Below are 21778 nucleotides of genomic sequence, written 5' to 3' on the forward strand. Positions count from 1 at the left end.
ATTGGTTTTAATAACCGCTAACCACCGGTTATAAAAATAACTGTTAATCGCATAAGAGGAACCGTTGTGGTTTTAGCCAATAACCACTAATAACAACCGCTTATACACCCCTAGCAGGAAAAGCAAATTGTGTTTATCGTAACACAACGGCAACAATGCAATAATTACTTTTTAACGATTCTTAAAGAATTAGATTCATTTATCATGTTCATTTCTTATCAAAAGATTAATTTGCTGTATTTTAAATAACTTATAATTTCAGTCATTTAAAAGAAATAAAATGAAAATTACTTTAAACACTTCATATCAATCAACCCCTATAAAATGTGGAATAAATGTGTATTAAGAGTAGTAATACTTTAAGATTAAACATGTGTCATAACAACACAATTAATTGTCTACCCAACAGCTGAACACTTCCACATCATAAAAAATATATATATATTACCAAAAAAAAAAAAAAAATACAGCAACTCAAAATGGTGGGTTTTGATACTCATAATATTCAAAGTATGTTTGAATTGCGTTAAAAAGCTTAAAAAGGTTTTTTAGGCAAAAAACTAAAAACTAAAAAATAAAATTTGTTGGCTTGATAAAAATATTAAAAAAACTTTTTCTTTTTTCTTTTTGGTTCTTAAAAAAAAGTTCAAAATTGTGTTATGAGAAAACTTTAAGATAAGAGTAGACATTTCGTGCCCACGAAGAGTGCTTTGTCATGCTAGGTCAATGATATATCCCTTTTTTTTTTTCTTTTTTTTTTTTTTTTAAAGAAAAAGCATTTTTCATCCCATTCCCGATCATGTTGTCAATCTGTCAAAATTTGTAAAACATATATAATAATATATTATAATGTAATTTGAATCCCAATGCTTTTCAATATAATATCATACTGTAAATTTAAATCTAGTCTGCAATATATGGCATTCGGATTCAGGATTCCCAATCTCATATCAACTTATCCGATCATTATTACATTACTGTCTTCGAATAGTCTTTTTTTTTAAATAATAATAATAATAAAATTATGAAGTAAAAAAAGTATGACAAGCATACCAGACATTTAAAATCCATATTTGGATATGATTATAATATTTATAATGATTAATAACACCTTACTCTTTAGTGCATTTTGAAGGGTAGTGTTGTCCAAAATTTTTAATGATAGTAGTACATTAAATACACTAAATAAAAGAAATGAAGAAAATTTGAAATTGAGAGAATCATTTTCCACCATTAGGACACCCGATAGAAAGGGTCTAAATGGTGCACAATTCAAGGGATTCACACGTGCTCCCTCAACTCAAGCCATAGCCTAGTTTCAACCCCATTAGTCTCGTCCGTTTGCATCCTCACCTACCATCTACCATCCAGCAAACCTATGACTACCCTTTAAAATACACTAAATGAAAGAAATGGAAAAGATTTGAAATAGAGATGATCATTTTCCACCGTTAGGACACCCGATAGGAAATATCTAAATGGTGCACAATTCAAGGGATTCACACGTGCTCCCTCGACTTAAGCCATAGCCTAGTTTCAACCCCATTAGTCTCGTCCGTTTGCATTCTCACCTAAGATGACCTACCATCCAGCAAACCTCATAGGAGTAATATGATAATATTTTAAGCATGAAATCAACCTAGACCCAACACAACAGATTAATAAGTAATGCTACACTTATTATCATTTTACAACTCTGCCTTTACGTGCCAATATGGTTCCACAATGAAACTAGTAATACTAACGACTAAAATAACTCTACCCAAAACCGAAAAGAAACAAAAGGAAAAACCCAATAATCGATTGTTTTCACCATATAATACTGTACTATTGGCACGCCACATGGAAGCCTAAATTGACAACACGATGTATATATCAACTTGTTCAATGACCAATGGAAATACAATTATTTTACATTGAATCATGTGATTGTTTCACAAAGTTTCAGCTATGGTCTACTTAGCTGACTAAAAAAAGAAGCAACTAACTAACAAAGCAAACAAGAAGAAGAAAGAGATTGGGGGAGACGGGCGGTTGTGGTTTTATACTTGTATGTGCTATAGGCCGGCAGAAATGAACGAGGTAGATTCTTGTTGTTTTAAGGTGTCTGCAACATGAGCAACCACTCCAGCACCAGCATTGTGCAGCCACTCATTTTTCACCTAAATTCATGCAAGAATCAAATTAAAGACTGAAACCAGAGGAGCAAACAAACATCACCAAATGAAAAGTTGGGTGGAGTCAGTACATGAATGTTGTTATGGGCGAAGAAGGGCCAGAGTGCCGAGTGAAAGCTGACATCAACCTTTTTCCATCCTAATTGCTGTAATCCACGTATCATTTCCTCTGTTAACAAACAGAAACTTTCATTATTTGTTGCCATGTCACACAGTAAGAATCTCATTAAAGAATTACCACATCATCAGTTTCTGTGGCAAATTGATATTACCTTCCATAATTTCATGATATTCCACTGTATTTTCCACGTTGGGTGTATTTTGTGCAGCTTCCTTTGCTTTGGCTGCTTCCGGACGAAAATGGGGACCATCAGAGGCAACTGGGGGACAATACTCAACATCAACAACATGCTTGTAACCATCCAAAGATCGGCGAGGGGGCTTCTAATTAAATGGGAAATGTCAGGATGAGCATAAACATAAGGGCCGACTCTTGATTTAAAGTTTATATTTCTACAGTTTCAATAACAAAAATAATTCAGTAACTGTTTTTTCTAGCATGTGAAACACTCTTGCAAAGAACATTTCTAAATTGCTGGATTCCAGCAAATAATAGATATTATAATATCTTGAGATTTAATCACATATTTTAAGATACTATGAAAGACCAAGATTTATAAGATCATACGAGTATTACAGCATTTGGAAAAGTTGCCCAAAAGATAACTAAGAACTTGCATATTTCTGTACCAGAAATATTGAAAGACAACTCACAACAGCTAAACAAGACTCACAAGACATCTTTTATGTGAGAACCATGTACCATAATCACGCAACCCATACCCTCCTGCAGTCCAACCTGCAGTTTCAAATTCCTATTGATATCTAAACAAATCACCTGAGAGAAATTTTACTCACGGATACGAGTCTTATGCTATGAAATTTGCATGCATATTTGAGATACTTGAATGTTCCTCATTTGAAAGGCATGTCCTGGTCTTATTTAAGTTAGTTCACTGTCTCCATCCCCAAAATGAGCAAGCACTGCACCACTGTTACCCAATATATGTTTCTGTTCTGCAATTTTAGGGGGCCCATTTGGCTCAAGGGATTACAAGCTGCAATTCTTAAGCTGAACCAAGGTTGCGGAAACTCTATTCATGTACAACAAGCTAGCTTATATATTTCCAAAGCAAGAAATCCCTACTATAAAGCTGCTACGGCAAAAATTGCCGGGCTGGGTTGCTGAAGTGAAAATTCCAACATGACATGGTCTTTCTTTGACTTGCATCATACTCCTTACCATTACCATCAACTTCTATAATTATAAAGCTGCTGATTCATATTCATGGCTTACAATAAAAGCGTTATTCAGCTAGTTCTTCATTTATTTCATATGCAGAAATCCTATTAGAATCAGCCAAATCGTGAATGAAATTCAGGCGTTCCTCTAAATAGCAAACTGGTGGAAAAATCCCTAAAGGACAAAATAGTTAGGAAAAAACATGAAAAAAGAAGAAGACCATAATGATTCATCCTCAAGTGAATTGTATATAAAGCACTAGAAAAATAAGCAAAAAAAGAAATGTTGAATTGAAAAGAAAAAAAGTGCAAAAACTCAAGTTATACGCCTACCATTGCACCAACCAATTAATTTTTGTTCTAACTAAAAAAGGTAAGAAAAAAAAGAGAGATAACACTATCTTTTAGTCAGTCTCTCTATCTCAGTCCTTGATAGAATGCTCACATACTGAATAATAGATAACTCAACACTTAAAACCATCAGCACATGATGTAGTCCAAGAAGAGAAATTACAAACTCACCTTAGAGAGTTCTGATTCCCTCCTTACAGAGGATGTGCGCCAACCAACCATATCTATGTGAAGTTAAAGATATAGATATAACTAAAAGAGAACAAATAATAAGAGAGTTAACACATCCAGCTCATTGAGATAAAAAAATAAAAATTAAAAAGGAATAATATGAGTGGATACGATCATAAGATACGTTTGCATAAAGAATGCGGCATCGAAAAGCACCTAGGGCTGATCTGCAAAGCAAAACAGATTAGAACCATTGGACTACAGTAGCAGAGAAGAAAATGTCTTTGGTAACTATAACATCCTTTCTTAACTTACATAAATTTTCCATCTTCACAATCAGATGCCATTCTCAAAAGAAGAGGTGGTCTTTCAGGTTTACCATCAGTAAGGAACAGCTGACTGCCAGTTCGGCCAACAATTATAGGAGCTAATGGTGGAGCCAACTTCTCTAAGATGGGAACCCCAAAGAGGAATGGTAGCTGAAGAACAACCATAAAAGATTAAAATTGAAAGATAAAAGGGAAGCTGAACTGTGTGAAGTCAGGTGCTACTGGTCATGAAGAATCATAAACTTAATAAAATATTTATAATTTCTATGAAATTCATGAAGCATCAACATAAGTAAGGGATAACTGGATACACAAGATTATTGAGCACTTATAATTTAGAAAGAAAAAATTGCTGTTTCTCACTGTCACTGATGAATCCAGCAGACTACTGGTCAAAAAGGATTAGTAATTGTTCATGTACTAATAATTATAGAATAGTCTATAATTAATGTTGTTTTTGTTGTCATTATTTACAATTTTGTGGTGAAACTCACAGCAACAACTTCCCTCATCACAATAATATATTTCCTCATCATTCTTATCAATTTTTTTTATGAATAATCTCTTATCATTAGATTACTGTATCTTAATTCTTTGATCATTTGTAATTATTATTATTTTTTAATTATTTCATATCTTTATGATAAAATTAACAGTGTTATAAGTGTTATTCAGTATACTAGTTGCCAAAGCCCTATAGGTAGGTCAAATGGAATTTCATTCCCCTGTGAAAGTGGAATAGAGAGTGATGTCGTTGGCTCATAACAAAAAAAATACTACTTTGCAATCAAAATTAATAAAGGAAAAAGGGTCAAGCAACCAACTAAGTAAACAACTTGAACATTTGGCATTTTTTTTTTGTTCTTTTTTAAGTATACTTTTTAACATTAATTTTTTATCTGATAAATATTTTTTGACATTATTATATGAGAATGTGTAATAAAACCAATGGAACTCTTGAATGTCAGAGACTACATCTTAGATTCGTAATTATAAATACAAGGTGAAGGAGAATGCTGCTCCTTTTTCAACTCTAACTCCTGCTCCTCAGAAATTGGTTCCCAAGAGCAACTAGTGACTGCTGGACCTCCTTCTGCCCCCGTGTCTGAGATGCCGGTTTCCAGCATCGTGAGTGCTATCGACGTGTGAGGGCGTGTTTTGATGATATCATTAAGGATTTTGTGGTTTTGTAGTTTTTTTGATTAACCATGGGTTATTTGGGTTATCTTTCTATGTCGAAGCAAAAGTATTTGAAATTCTGTCTGAGATTGGAAATAGCGGCATTCCTTTTGCCGAGAGGAGCAGAGGTGTTTACCATTGGGCATGCCGAGCGTGGGGTGGTTGTTAAAGACGGTGGAAGAGTTCATTAGAGGAGACAATCTTCGGGATTTCTTTGGGACTTTTAGAGTGGGTAATATAGAGGATGTTGCACAAAAGCGTGTGAATAGCCATGGTAGGTTCCTGGAGTTGTTGGAGTATGGTGCAGGAGGGCAGCAACGCAGAAAGGAGTGGGTGGAGTTGTCTTGTCCAGATGAGGACGGTGGTTCATTATTTTGAGAAGAAGGATTCTACCATAAGTAGATATGGTAAGAAGCGTGATGACTCTCTGTTGATGCCAAGGTCAGAGGATATAGGACGATAGTCGTTTGTGGAGGTTCTAGCAGGGAAGGGACATTCTCAAGAAACCGTGCCATCGAGTAGGTGTACTGTGAATATTTTGGGGACACAAAAGGTAAGCATAACAGAAGTTTGTGACATGAAGGAGGAGCAGCCGTTACCCAGATTTTTTGGTGTGCAATCTGGCAAAGACAACTTAATCTTTTCATCATTGAACGTGGAGGATCTCCTAATTTTTCGGTCTATAAAAGAAGTTGCTTTCCTTTAGAAGGGAAGTGGAGAGGTAAGGTCCTGGTATTGTTAACTCGATGGGTAAGCCCACTGTAGGCGATAAGGCGATGGTAACGGGGAATGAAGGAGTGGGTTTAAGAGGAATGGGCCCAATTGATTTTGGGTCTAATGTGGCGGCTAGGCTAAATAAGCCTAAAGGGTTAGATAGGAGGCAACCTTTAGGAGATGGGGAGAATCAGTTGGTCTCCAGTAAGGCTGCTGTGAAGGAAAGAGATAAAGTCCAAACACTTTCGAAGACATGAGACGAATCTGGCCCGATATGCGGGGCAATGTATCAGCGGCGGTCCCAACCGATAATCAAGGAAAAATGGAGAGTGAAGGAAGGAGAAGTGACAGCTTCGAGCAAGGCTAGTAAGAGAGATGCTTATCCAACGGTACCTTGGCAAGAAGCTGCAAGCATTTTAGTTGTAGAGGAAGTTGATGTTGGCGTACCGGCACTGGTTCAGATGTCAACGAAAGAAGTTGCCAAAGCATTTGGGTCTTTCACAAACAAGACCAAAAGATTTATTGATGTCAGCAGAGAGGGAGTCAATGCTGGAGTTCCGGCAAGCTTGGCAATTGATCAAATGATAACGGAAGAAGCAGCTGGAATGTCTGGGTCTTACACAGACAAAACCGAAGGAATATTTAATGCCAGTGAGGAATGAGTTCTATGACAAGAGAGTGGGTTGTTGTTAAAGGGGAGTTCATCGAGTATTGCATCTGATGGTGGTTCGGGAGAAAGTTTGGAGGTAAATGGATCCTTGGAAATGGGGATGCATTTGGAGTGTTCTTTAGTTTAGAGGGTCAAGTCTCACTTGGGCAATCAATATTAGCGACAGGTGGTAGATGGTGGTCAAAAAAGTAAAGGGCCCATTTTGAATTTATGTTTTGGGACCCCTCTGGCGCTTTTGGAGAATGGGGTGGGGGAAGGAGATTTCGAGGGTCGGAATTTAAAGGGGAAGAGGGTAAACTGTTTGAATGGAGATAGGTTTGAGGTTGATAAAGGTTTGTTCTCTTGTGGGGATGTGACTCGTCCATCTTTGGTTGTAGTGACTTGTCCAAATGAGGAGAGTAAGGGACATGAGCGACTGAATATTCATCCACTTGCTATAGTTAAGGAACAAAGAGTGCCTTATTTCTTCAGATTGGGTGGTAGAGAAGATAAAAAAAAAAAATGTCATGTAGTTGGGCTGTGAAGTGAAGGTTTTGAGGATCAATTGTTGGTTTTGTTCGCTGCAATTGAGCTAGTGAACATCAAAACAGTGTGGGTAGTGTTATAGATTAGAGTGTGAAGTCCTCTAATAGAGGAAACCTTGAATTAAAGAGATTGGCGTATTCAATAAACCGTGAATTGTTATTGAGAATTTTGAATGGGCGTTTGTAGGTGTGAATGGTCCTAATGATGATGTGGAAATAAAATGTCTTTGGGATGAATTGGTTGGCCATATTAGTTGGTGGGAGGTGTTGTGGTGTATTGGGGGTGATTTTAATGTAGCTTGGTACCCTTGTGAAAGATCAAGTGATCACAGACAGTCATAAGCAATGTTGGATTTTTTGGATTTTTTTTTTTTTTTTTTTTTTTTTGGGGCCTCATGGACATTCCACTAGTAGGGATAATTTTTACTTTTTTTAATAATCGTGATTCTCAGGCATGTTCTAAAATTGATAGGTTCCTTCTATCTCCGGATTGGGAAAAACATTTTTCAAATGTATGTCAGAAACGTCTTCCATGAATTATGTCAGATCACTTTCCTTTGATGTTGGATTGTGATGTGGCAAGCAGGGTAGTAGGTATTTTAAGTTTGAGAATACATGGCTAAAGTCAGAGGGTTTTGTGGAGTAGGTAAAAACATTGTGGGTGTCCAATAATATCAGGGTTCTACTAGTTATGTGTTGACATAAAAATTGAAAAGCATTGAAATCAGATTTAAAGAAATGGAATGAGGAGGTTTTTGGTAATGTAGGAAGCAGAAGGAGATAGTTAATGGTGTTCGTGAGTTGGATATGATTGCAGAGAAAAGACCTTTAATTGAGGATAAAAGATTGAGGAAGGAAGATATTTCTAGAGAGTTGGAAAGGATTATCATTCTTGAAGAAGTGAGTTGGAGGCAAAAAATCAAGGGCCCTTTGGTTGAGAGAGGGAGATAATAATTCTTTCATCAAGTGGCAATTTCGCAAAGAAAAAAAAAAAACAGAGGAGTCTTTAGTTGTTAAGAGGACTATGTTTTTTGACTCTACAAAAATAAGGGAACATATTGTGCTTTTCTACAAACAGTTGTATTCTTAACAGTATAAATGGCTACCAAAATTAGACAGCCTTTCATTCATTTTCATTGATGCAGAGAAGAGAAATTGGTTGGAAAAAGACTTTGAGGAGAGTGAAGTGTTGGAAGTGGTGAGAGAATTCAATGGTGATAAGGCCCCAACGAATTTTCTATGGCCTTTTCCCAAAAGTGCTGGGAGCTATTGAAAAACGACATCTTGGAAGTTTATAAGAAGTTTCATAGCCAACGGAAGTTTGAGAACTGCTTTAATGCTACTTTTGTGTACCTCATCCCTAAGAAAGTTGAGGCAGAGGAGATTAAGGGTTTTTGTCCTATTAGTTTAGTGGGTAGTGTGTATAAAATTATTTCTAAGGTCTTGGTGAAGAGGTTGAATCAGTATTGGGAATGATAGTTTCAAGTTCACAAAATGCATTTAACAGAGGTAGAGAAATTTTGGATTCGCCCAGGTGGCTAATGAATGTCTGAATAGTCAGATTTGATCTGAGGAACTTGGAGTGTTACGTAAATTGGATTTGAAGAAGGCTTATGATCATGATAATTGGGAGTTTCTGTTATATTTATTGAAGAGATGTGGTTTGGGGAGAGATGGCAAGATTGGATAGTGCATTGCATATCTATGGTGTGATTTTCCATTCTCACCAATGGTTCTCCTATTTTCTTTAGGAGCTCATGTGGATTAAGATAGGGGGATCGTTGTTTTCCTTACTGTTTGTGTTTGTAATGGAAGCACTGAGTAAGATGATGTCTATTACAGTGGACAAGAGACTCTTATTAGGATTTTTAGTGAGGTCGAGAAATAATGAAGAGATTATAATGCTACATTTATTGTTACAGTCTTACAGATAATAGTTTAATATTTTGTGAGGCTAATTGTAACAATTTTGTCATCTGCAGTGTCTCTTCTTATGTTTTAAAGCAAAGTTGGGGCTGAAGATTAATTTATCCAGATTAGAGATAGTTCTTGTAGGCGATGTAGGTGATGTAAAGGGTTTGGCTAGTATTCTTGGGTCGAATGGCTTCTTTGCCAATGAAGTATTTGGGTCTTCCTTTGGAAGTTTCTTACAAGTCTTCTACTAATTTGAATGGCATTATTGAGAAAATAGAACATCATTTGGTGGGCTGGAAGAGGCTCACTCTATCTAAGGAAGGCAGAGACTCTGATAAAAAGCACCCTCTCTAATCTACCAACATATTATTTCTCTCTTCCTTATTCCAGTAGGCATGACTAATAGACTTAAAAAAAACTTCAGAGGGATTTTCTATTGGGTGGACTTGGCGATGAGTTTAAGTTCCATTTAGTAACGTGGTCAAAAATTTGTACTTTGATAAAATCATGAGAATTGGGGATAAATTTTGATTTTCTTTAACCGAGCTCTTCTAAGAAAGTGGTTGTGGTGGTATGTTATGGAAATGGAGGCTTTAAGGAAATCGGTGGTGGAAATAAGTATGATAGTTTAAGGGGAGATTGGTATTCTAAGGAGGTTGTGGGTCCCTTCGAAGTGAGAGTGTGGAAATGTATAAGGAGGGAGTGGGAAGTTTTATCTAAATTTGTTAGGTATAAGATGGGAGATGGATCCAAGGTGAGGTTTTGGTATGATTTATGTTGTGGGGAACATCCATTGAAGATTTCTTATCCGGAATTATTTAGAATTGCATGTTGTAAGGATTCATGGGTGGCGGATCATATGCCTTAAATCTTCATCAAAATATATTTTTTATCAGACCAGTGCATGATTGGGAGGTGGAAGTGGTCCCTTCTTTCTTTGAGTTGTAGTCTCAGAGTAAGGAAATGAGATGAGGATAGAACTTGTTGGATACCTTCCAAAAGGAAAAAGTTTGAAGAGAAGTTTTACTATCATGTGTTATCCATTCTTGTAAGCTCTTCTTTTCCTTAGAAGACTATTTGAAAAGTTAAGGCTTATTCGAGAGTGGCGTTCATTATGTGGATGGCGGCCTTAGGGAAAATCTTAACTTTGGATAACTAGAGGAAGAGGAATGTCATTGTTGTGTATCGGTGCTGTATATGCTATAAAAAAGTGGGGAATCTATTGATCGCCTCCTTCTTCATTGTGAAATTGCAAGATTATTTGGATTATGCCTAGAAGGGTGAGATGGAGAAGAAAAATAGGAAATCATAACGCTCTGAAAGTTTGGAGGTTGGCTCCTTTGTGTTTAATGTGGCGTAATTGGAGAGAACAGAATGCAATGAGCTTTGAAGATCAAAAGACTTCGATGTTAAAGCTGAAAAATGTGTTGTCCTAATCCCTCTACACATGATAACAGCGTTCAATAGTCTATCCATTTCCAATTTTTAAGAGTTTTTGGTTCCTCTTTTTCTCCATATTAGAGGGTTTCTCTTGTATACTTCCTGTATGCTAGGGTTTCAACCTACATTTTTAATGAAATTGAATTACTAATAGAAAAGAAAAACATCTTAGATTCGTAATTGAAACAATTTATCCTACTTCAAGTTTATACACCTATACTTTTCCTCTATTTTCTTTTCCTTTTTTTTAAGCATACTCTTATACTTTTCTAGAATTAAGTAAACAGCTATAGACCTAAATTAAAAGAACTCCAAATGTTTTGACAAATTGGCACACAATAAGGAAATGCAACTTTATCTTCCCATGCACACAGACGCATGCAGAACCCTCTACTGCAATAATAAGAGCACATACATTTAGCAGAAATGCAAAGTTTGAACATAACAACCCAAAAAAAAAGGGGTGGAGTAGGCCAGATTGGCATCAATATAGGCTGATTAAAACAGCAAAACTGTGATAAAACAGACACAAAGAGCTATACCCTTGAGAACCAACCTGCTTTCTCCCTCTCACCCCAAGATGTGGAGTTGCCAAGGTAATAAAATTGATTGGCTCCAATCCAGCAATCATACCTCGTCTTGAAGAGCATGCTGTTTGTGAATTTTCCACTGTAGAACTGGCAGGATCATCAGGTTCCCCACTACTTAATCCAAGCGGCATATACAGAACAGCAAGAGCATATCTTGCAAACAAGCCACCAAGAGAATGTGCCAAAAATGAGATCTTTTTCAGGCTCTGTGTCTTTTGCACAACTTGCATGACCTGTATAGAACAAAATTAAGTCATTTCCGAACAAAACCACAGGTTACATTAAATACTAATGGAGCTGAAAATTCTATTTTGCATAGTTTGAAGACTCACTTCATCTGCTAATCGCTTTCCAGCCCCCTCAATTCCATAAAACGTTTTAGTATAGGTGTTGGATGAACTTGCTGCATGCATGAAAAAACAACACTAACACAAAGCTTTTGAAAGGAAAATCATATGCACAAAAATTATACTACCATATTTCTTAGCATCTTATTGTAACTTTTCATGTCACAATACAATTGTGTTTGTACCATTGTTCATTAAGAACAAAGTTCAAGACTAAGACTTTTGTTTTTGTCGTCTTTTTTTTTTTCCAAACCACCTCTGACCTGGTCTTTTCTGTCATCTCTTCCAATTAAAACACTCAAAAATCAACTATTACTTCTTTTAAGTGGTGTGATTATCATTTCTCTGTTATGGTGTCAATTGTCAATGCACGTCAATAAGTTCCACCCTATTTTATGACATATTTTGGATAGTCCAAGTTTTGTTCAACTGTTCTCAATTTATTTATACTACATCATATATCTGGGAAAAAAAAACACTCAACAAATACTAAATTGTTGAATTAGGAGGTCCAACCCTTTTCTTAATTAATTCTCTAAAAATGGAGGAAACTGCCCACAAGAAAATTAACAAAAAAAAAAAAAAAATTGAATTAAAACACACCATAAATCAAGAAGTTTCTCCCAAGACGCTTTTTTAACTCTGCTTCTACGTATATCCAGTCGCTTGGGCTGCACTACCCAAAAAATCTGTCAACTCAATATACAGTGAAGATTAAAGCCTGAAAGAAACGTAACTGTGAAATGTTTCCAGGAACACATAACTATGAAAGAACTGCCCTGAAACTCGTCAGTGAGAATCACTTATTAATCAAAACTGTTTTTAGTAAGAAATTGCTGAAGTAGTGGCCCATAAGAACATCCAACAGTGTACAAGAGAAGAAAAAAGCATGGAAAAAAAATTGAAAACCATATCAAGTTGCAAGGAAATACTATCCATTTTAGAAAGACCTTCCTCTTACTGATTACATATAAATCTACATTCACGGAAGTTGCTTTCAGTTAATAGCTAATCAGCCTATCAAGTTCTACCAAACTGTAGTATCAATGTACTAACAAATCATCTTATGCATATTCTAGAACGAAGCAGAACACATTTTTTGATAAGATGACATGTAACAAGAAATAGCAATAATCCCTTTTTTAGTTGAATATGGAAAAACCAGCAAAAGCAATTGGATCACCAGCAAGTACAAAAGCTTCCAAAGTAGGAAATACATTCATGAATTCATGATGACATCCAACTACACCACTAGTTCTACGACCATACTTTATTGTAGGTATTAATCAGATAAATAAGCATTCTGTCAAAATATGCTACTCAGGCACATACTTGATAGACCCACTTTCTTAGAACAGAGCCCAGTACCTCCTTAATTGATGAAAAGGGACTTCAGATTCTTGAATAGATTAAAGCTATTAATACTCTAAGTAGCAAAAAGAAAGGAAAATCATAAAGGGAAATTTAGAGCAGAAGATAATTGATCATAATCTAGAATGAAGCCTAAAAAATTTGGATATCTTTCCCCAACTGAACAACAACTCCACTGCATATGAATAGCATATGTCACCCATCCACTACTTTTTCTGTCCTTTATCTCTCACTTCCTCAATTTCTATTCTCTGTGTATACTATTTTGAGCATAGTCTTTGATCAACATATACCTCGCCAAGATGCCATGAACTAGGACAAGAAGATGATCGGGTTCATTCTTCGAATTTGAAATGCCCCAGGATGATGTTGCATTGCCCTGGGTGGTGGTACCCATAGCTTGAGCTTTACGGCCTTGATGTCTCCAACTATTATTTGTGCCTGCACAAGTTCATCTAGCATCTTCGATGAGAATGAAAATTGGAGCATACTCACGCAAGGTATGACAGTATAATACATCAAAGGCATGCGCGTATAAATAAGATGATGCTCATAATTTTAAAATTTTTTAGCATACAAGAGTTCACTCAAGTAATTCACCTTTTCGTTGCTGATAATCAAAATTGGGAAGAGCATCCATTGGTTACCAAAAGGAATAAAATTCCAAAATTTTGATCAAATTCTTCTCTTGCACCAAATAATAGTACTAACTCTTTACAGTACTAAAGTTTTGAGATGTACATTTTTCTCCCTTTCGAAACACTTTTCCAAGTGACCAATGTTTGACCGATGGAAGCTGTCAAACTAATTTTGTGTCTTTTGGACACAGGCTATGAAAATTTTAGATGCTTTCAGCAGTAACTTTCTTTTTTTCTTCTCCTTCCTATTTTTTTTTTTTTTTCATTATTTTGGACTTTCTTTTTTGTTGGTAATAGTAAGAAAATAGACAAGTTTTAAGGCAATAATTGAATATGGCAAAAGAATCCAATTACGTCCAAAGCACTTGTCGGCTATAAGCGTAACAGTAAGAGAATGGAAAAGTTTCAAGGCAATAATTGTTTATGGCAAAAGGATTCAATTAAGTCCATGTCCAATGCACCTGTCAGCTATAAGCTAATGTTCAACTCAGAAATCTGGAAGGTCATATGCTGCCATTCAAGGACTCTATATAGATGCAAAATGCTCCTAATACAATTTAATCACAGAATTAAGCTATTCCAAACCATATCATAATTCCATATATCATCGTCTGAAAATCTCACAAATATTTTTCACCTTGCTCGTCTAAAATCGACTAATTTTCCAAAACAAGACACCTGATGATGCTCGCGATCTCTATGTAAACGCTCACATACACACGAACAGAACCATTTCAAAATCCTCTTTCATATCCAATGATTCTAACAATAAAAATTTTCAATTTCTGATTCAAAGCCCTCTCTGAAACACAAACTAATCACCAATACAAAAACAAAGAAAGAATTTAACCAGATGATAAAAAAAAAAATTACCAGAAGAAAAGCTCAATCCCTGACCATGATTCAAGGACGAAGACGAACAACACGAAGAAGAAGACGAACACGACGTCGTAGAGGATGGCGGATAGGAGGAGGAGGAGGAGGAGGCTAGAGGTCCACGCGTCCCGTTCCTAAGATTACCACAAAACCTCAGCGAATAACCGTAGCGCGCCTGGATCAAAGACGCTGAAGCCATATGGCAGCTAGGCGTAGGACATATATAGATGACTCAGAGCGTCAATGCGGAAGTGGAAGCGGAAACGGAAGCGGAAAAGAGAGCCAATCCTATTTTCTCGGTTGAATCAAAGTGAAGTCAGCATCGACGCCACAATGTTTGTTACCGTTCTGACAGCGAATACGCAAAGGCGACCCATGCCCACTGCGCAGACACCGAGCTTCTTGTGAGGTCAGAGGCGTGATTTTTGGCAATGTTGGTCCTACTTTCGTTCACGCTATAGATTCAGACAAATTCCATGGAGGACACTTGTGTGATTATGACGGAGTCACGGAGAGCAGAGACAAATATCTGTAGCTGGGACTAGGGGACAAAAGCCATGGAGGTGATACGGCAAATGGGACTGACTGTGAGGGGAGGGAGAGACGTAAAGGCTGGGTCACCTACCAATGGGATTCGTCGCTTTCACTCCAAAGTAAAATGACGAAATTATTTTATGATTAAAATTAAATTTTGGAAAAACTTTACTTATCGGTTATCATTTCTTATTATGATCTTTATCTTAACCAGGTCTCGCTTTTTCTAAAACAAAATTAATCATTCAATTAAAGTGCTTTTGTAGTTTTATAAATTTTATAGGGGTATAACAGACATTTTACTTATAAACGTTGAATTTTTATAAGAGAGTTAACATTGTAAACTTCTGAAAAGAATTGTGACCATAAATTGACATTTTTTTTTAAAGTTTAAGAGCATGATTGTAAAAATGATAAAAAATCAGTGGTGTTGTGGTGGTAAGTGAATTTTTTCCTTAAATTTTAAATTTTATACATCTAATAGATGATGATGCGTTGTCACATTATAAATAGCTAGATTGCAACAAATTTTAAATAACGTGACACCATGTATTTTATAAATGTTAGAGCATTCCCAATGGAAGAGCCAAATGTTACTTTTATCTAGAATAGCTCTTCAAATGTTCAAAAAACCTCCCACATTGGATGAGCCAAAAATATATGTAAAATAGATATTTGATTAGAAGAGCTAAAAAAAAAGTTAAATGTAGCAGCACTTTTTAAGGGAGCCATTTTATTTTTTAGTGTTTCTCTCTCCTGCTTTATCTTTTTCCCAAATCTTTTCCCACCTTTTTTTTTAGAAATATAGCTAATCGGATGTGGAGACACTTAAAAATGGTTTAGCTAAACTAGATAAAAGTGAGTTTTGAAAGCTATTTTACATAAAAATATGGCTCTTCCATTGGGAATGCTCTTAAGGGTTAATATTTTTTTCATATTTTACCTATCTCATCTTATAAATTAACTATTAAATTTGTGGACTTATGTGAATTTTATATAAGTTGGATAATAGACCTCATAAATCTAATGATTAATCTATTAAATTTTAAGAAAAATATAGGTCAAATATAAAGAAGTTATTGAAACCTATTACTTCTCTATTTTAAATACAATAAAATAAAATGTGAATTCCTTCATGTTTTAGACCGAGCTTGCTCTGGCAAAATATAAAATTATGCAATCGGTTCGATGTCTACCTCTTTTCGTGTCCCGTTTGCCCTTATTTTTCTAGGATATTCCAACACGTACCTTATAACAAAGTATTTTAATAATCTTGTTCACGCATTTTGAAAACGTTATTATTATTATTATTATTATTTTACATGACTTAATTTCTCAGACATTGCACACTCAATTTAATTGTTAAAATTGATCCGTTTAATTATTATTATTATTATTATTTTAAGAAAATGAATATCTTTTATAAGAAAGGAAATTATATCAAAATACCTTGAGTAAGCACGTCAAAATTTTTGTCCCTTAGTTTTTTTTTTTCGACAATTTACTCCCTGGGTCAATCGAAATGCCAAGTAAATTCCTACCGTCAAATTTTTTTAACTACTGTTAGATTGATTGAAACGCTCCGTTTTGTCACGTCAGCATAATAATTTTGTATTAATTTAATTTAAAAATTAAAATAAAAAAAAAAAAAAAGAAGAAGAAGAAGGGGTGACCGGCCACCCATGGCCACCCTCGAGGGCTCGAGCCACCCCAAACCACATAGGGTTGGCTTGCGGCCACCCCTTGGGTGGTTAGGGGAGGCCTATGGGCCACCCAAAACCACCCCTGGGGTGGCTCGCAACCACCCCTTGGGTGGTTAGTGTAACCCCAAACCATCTAGGGGTAGCTGCAGGGTGATTAGGGGTGGCCTAAGGGCACCCAAAACGACCCCAAGGGCTGTTAAGGGTGGCTTGCGGGCCACCCCCTAAACCCTAGGGGTGGCTCGCGGCCACCCCAAGGGCAGTTAAGTGGCCTACACCCTAAACTTAGGGATGTGCGGTACCCAATTGTCTGAGCCACCCCAAGCCCAGGGGTGAGCTGCGGGCCACCAAACCACCCCAAAGAGGTGGCCACGAGCCACCAGGGGTGGTTTTAGGTGGCTCGCAGGCCACCCCTTCTATTTTATTTTATTTTTATTAATTTTAAAATTAAATTAATAAAAAAATTATTATGCTGACGTGACAAAATGGTGTGTTTCAACCAATCTAATGGTAGTTAAAAAAATTTGACGGTAGGAATTTTCTTGGCATTTCGATTGACATAGGGAGTAAATTGTCGGAAAAAAAACTTAGGGACAAAAAAATTATGACGTGCTTACCCAATGTGTTTTGATATAATTTCCATTATAAGAATCAATCACTTGATGGAACTAATTGCTTCATCAAAATAACATCACGTATACAATCTGGTATACAAAGAGTCCAAGTTCTATCTATGATGTCAGAGGTTGCCATTTTTGCTAACTTATGAACAACATTATTTGCAGTACGGTTTATATGAACGCACTTCCATTCTGTAAAAGCCAGTAGAACAGTTCTCGTGTCTTCCACCAAATGGCCAAAACGACTCCAGCAATTCCCTTTTGATACAATTGCGTCCACCACTTGCTTTGCATCTCCCTCTAGGATAACATATGTCAAAGCTAGCTCCTTACATAATAAAGCAGCATAATAGGAGGCCAGCACTTCCCCCATTATTGGTTCCAACAGTACCTTACGTGTTAAACTCCTAGTTGCTAGCACATTACTCCTACTATCTCGCACGATAATGCCCAAGCCCATTATGTCCGAGGATTTTGCAAAGCCTACATCCCAATTTACTTTGCACCATCCATCTGGAGGTGCCTTCCATTTTTCTATTGGTGCTCGTGAAGACTCCTCATCCATAGCAGGTGCCCTCACATTAGCTTGCCTATATTCTTCCACAGACCTTTGCATCTCCGTTTAATTAAAATTGTGTATAATTGTATTGACGCTTCTGTGAATTATATTGGTTGTTAATAATTCCCGTATGCATAATATTGGGATTGACCCAAATTGTCACACAAAACTCTATAGTCTATGCATAGTAATATGTAATTTGGGAATGTGCATATATAGAGTGTTGCATTGGCAATTGAATTACAAATTATTGTGCCAAAACACAAAAATATAATTTCAAGTTATTGTCACATACTCGCATATTAGTATTGATTTTAATTTCTACCTGCATTTTGGGGTTTTGCCTCCCCCTTGTGCGACTTTGTTGGGAAATGAGGCATATATTCCCTCCTCTCTCGTTTTTCCGATTATTCCGAGTTTTTTTTTTTTTTTTGGTGCTTTTTTCTCTTCTTTTTTGTTTCCTCCTCGACGCGTGTTGGGATGGGCTTGGTTCTCCGATTGACTTTTTTCAAAGCTCAATCTACTTTTCTTTATCACTCTTAGCCCTCTACGCGGTAGCGTATTGTTAAGCTATTAGCCACTGATCAAACGAATGCTCATCACCTTGCAGTATTACTTCCAATACAAGCAAGTCACACCTTTCCAAACCAAGTCTCTAGCAATCACGCAAACCACTCCTCTGTCACTCACAACAATCAATGTGCAACAACTAAGGCATTAATCCATGAAAGGAAAATATCATCAGATGATTTGATAACCTTGCTAGAAAGGAAGGTAGAGCAAGCTGTCATGCAGGAAAAGGGAAAGCAAGGCTGTACGTAATTCAATCCTCCAAGACATCCAAAGATCTCAAACTACAAAAGGCAATACGTCAACTCTAAGGAAATTGGTTACTCTTTGTAATTAACAATCCCACTAATTATGGGATTGTCTTGTAATGATACACTCATATGCCGTGTCTATAAATCACTGTATGTAATCATTCAAAATTAAGGAAAAACAATATCTCCTAAGCCTTCTTATTTTCATGGTATCAGAGCCAATATAGGCTAACGCCCCTACTTATTTCTCTGCTTTATTCCTTTTTATTTCTCAATGGAAAGATCTTCCTCAAACACTGCTTCCCCTGTTTTCTCACTACCAAACTTTCCCACGCCCTTCTCCAACAAACTTGATGAAAACAATTATATGGTATGGCTCAACGTGGTAGTTCCTATTTTGAAGAGCCATGACATGATGGACATGGTGGATGGTTCTAACCCATGCCCATCGCAACTTATAACTGACGAGCAAGGCAAAAGTATGCCTAATCCTGACTACTCCATTTGGGTTAGGCAGGATCAATCCTTCTTGGTTGGTTAAACCTCACACTCTCGAAATCTATTTTGTCCACTATGTTTGGCTTGAATACTTCAAACCATGTGTGGAATGCCTTGAAGATCAAATTCGCTTCATAATCTCGTTCACGCGTTTCCAATTTGAAACGTCAGCTCTAGAGTCTCAATCAAGGCTCCAAGTCTTGTTCTGACTATTTGAGAACTGCCAAATCTTGGGCAGATAAATCGGTTGCCATTGGCAAGCCAATGAGTGATGACGACTTAATCTCTTTTATCATCGATGGTTTGAATCCCACTTATAACTCATTTATCACTTCTTAAACATTGGCAACTATAGCCAAGTCTCTATTTTTTACAGATTTTCAGGATGAGTTGTTGAGCCATGAAATGCTCTTAAATCAACAGCAACATGCCGCCCCTGATGCCTCAACCTTTGCTCTGTACGTGCAAAAAGGGAAGCAAGGGTCCCAAAATTTTAACAAAAAAATGAAGGGCCCCCAATACAACCGGTTCTCTCCTAGACCTAGCTTTCCACGAGGCAGTCCCAATGCCTTCAACCATGCTGGTGTTGGCAAACCTGCATCATCTCCACAGCACCCCACAACATCTCTTAATGGGTCTCCATTCAACTCCTCTTCATGTACCCCCTACCAGATTTGTGGCAAAACTAGTCATCAAGCACTTGATTGTTTCCACAAGATGAACTACTCTTACCAGGGTCGTCACCCTCCACCTCAGTTGGCAGCCATGGTAGCCCAAACCAACACACAACTTGAAGAGCAGCAATGGTTTGCTGACAGTAGTGCTAATGCTCATATCACACGTGATTTGGAGAACTTAACCAATCAGCCTCAACCTTTTCAAGGCCAGGAGTCAGTAGCGGTTGGCAATGGAGCAGGACTTGGCATTGAGCATACTGGTTTAGCTATCTTTCACTCACCCAAATTTCCTTTTCAACTTCATCACATTTTACATTTTCCAACTGCTGCAACAAACTTAATTTCCATTCAAAAATTCTGTTTGGACTACCATTGTTATTTTATACTTACATCATCTCACTTTTTTGTGAAGGATCTTCACACACATACAACCCTTCTGGAAGGCAAGAGTGAAAACGGGCTATATCCTCTACGGTTTAGAAATTGGTCATAAAAAAATAAATATGTGCTTATTGCTTTCTTTGGGTTAAAAACTTCAATTTCTGTATGGCACTTTAGACTTGGCCACCCTTCTTTTGTTACTGTCAACCGTGTAATAAAGGCATACAAGTTGCCTCTCTCTCATGTTTCTAATATTCCAATCAATAAAAATCAAGTTTGTGATTTATGTCTTATGGGCAAGAGTAAAGAAACTTCCATTTTTTGCCTCAGACCGTATAACCACTACTACCCTTGAACTTGTCCATACAGATTTGTGGACTTCCTCAATCCTTTCACTAAGTGGTTACAAATACCACATTATCTTTGTGGATCACTTCTCCAGGTATACCTGGCTCTATCCACTCCACCACAAGTCTGATGCCTTTCAATGCTTCATTAAATTTAAGTTACTTGTGGAGCCACAATTAAATAACAAAATCAAGCAACTTCAATTTGATGGTGGAGGTGAATATACCTCTCACCAATTCTAGAATTTTCTTACTCAAAATGGCATTCTTCATCAAAAATCTTATCCATATACCTCGTAGTAAAATGGGTTAGCCGAAAGAAAGGTTCGCCACATCTTTGAAACTGGTCTCACCCTCTTAGCCCATTTTGGTTTGTCCAACAAATACTGGGTAGAAGCATTCCTAACTACCATATACACCATTAATTGGTTACCTACCCCGGTACTTGACCAATCCTCACCTCATGAAAGGTTGTTTTGCAAACCTCCTGATTATACTCTACTTCGTGTCTTTGGCTGCAAGTGCTTTCCCTTGCTTCGACCCTACACTGCCCATAAATTGGAGTATCGTTCCAAGTCTTGTATTTTTCTTGGCTATAGTCAAGCTGGATATTGCTGTCTTGACCCCATAACTGATCGTGTTTACTTAAGTAGGCATGTCGTTTTTTATGAATAATCTTTTCCTGCCAAGGATCATGCTCATTTACTTCTGCCATCCAAGGTTAATGCATCCTCTGATGTTTCTTTCCTTCTCCCGGTAAGTATTGCTATTCCTAAGCCTGTTTCATGTTCTCCCACTACTATTATTGCTCCTATACCCATTCCCACGCAGCACACTACACCAATTAGTGATCATGCTTTACCAACTTTTAATGAGCCTTTGGTTATCCTATCACATACAGCACATAGCCTTCCCACCCACCCAGCATGTAGCACCTCTTCTCCTCCCTCCATGTGTCCTAGCCATTCTTCCACACAGTCCACGCATGACATCCTTACATTGCCACCTTCTCCTCCCTTCATGCATGATTCTCCTGCTGCTAACACAG

General features: G+C 36.9%; 2 protein-coding genes across 4 annotated transcripts; both read right to left on the reverse strand.

Moving 5' to 3' along the window:
- Nucleotides 1–1845: 1845 nt before the first annotated feature.
- LOC132170218 (putative lipase C4A8.10) lies at nucleotides 1846–15116 on the reverse strand. 3 transcript variants are annotated; one of them, XM_059581111.1, is made up of 11 exons: nucleotides 14591–15109; nucleotides 13373–13520; nucleotides 12312–12379; nucleotides 11694–11764; nucleotides 11328–11594; nucleotides 4317–4480; nucleotides 4173–4228; nucleotides 4002–4054; nucleotides 2450–2621; nucleotides 2249–2346; nucleotides 1846–2162 (listed from the first exon to the last, which is right to left on the reverse strand). In XM_059581111.1, exons 1-11 carry the CDS (start codon nucleotides 14790–14792, stop codon nucleotides 2058–2060), a joined length of 1404 nt encoding a protein of 467 aa, XP_059437094.1. In that variant the 5' UTR covers nucleotides 14793–15109; the 3' UTR covers nucleotides 1846–2057. The 3 variants fall into 3 exon arrangements, with proteins under 3 accessions (XP_059437094.1, XP_059437095.1, XP_059437096.1); XM_059581112.1 differs by having other exon boundaries at nucleotides 2450–2618; nucleotides 14591–15108; XM_059581113.1 differs by lacking the exon at nucleotides 1846–2162 and having other exon boundaries at nucleotides 2256–2346; nucleotides 2450–2557; nucleotides 14591–15116.
- A 2362-nt stretch (nucleotides 15117–17478) lies between these two features.
- On the reverse strand, nucleotides 17479–18063 carry LOC132169743 (uncharacterized). The gene has a single exon (XM_059580726.1). It carries the CDS (start codon nucleotides 18061–18063, stop codon nucleotides 17479–17481), a length of 585 nt encoding a protein of 194 aa, XP_059436709.1.
- Between the last annotated feature and the right edge of the window lie 3715 nt (nucleotides 18064–21778).

Source organism: Corylus avellana, chromosome ca2, assembly GCF_901000735.1.
Source record: "Corylus avellana chromosome ca2, CavTom2PMs-1.0".
NCBI lineage: Eukaryota > Viridiplantae > Streptophyta > Magnoliopsida > Fagales > Betulaceae > Corylus > Corylus avellana.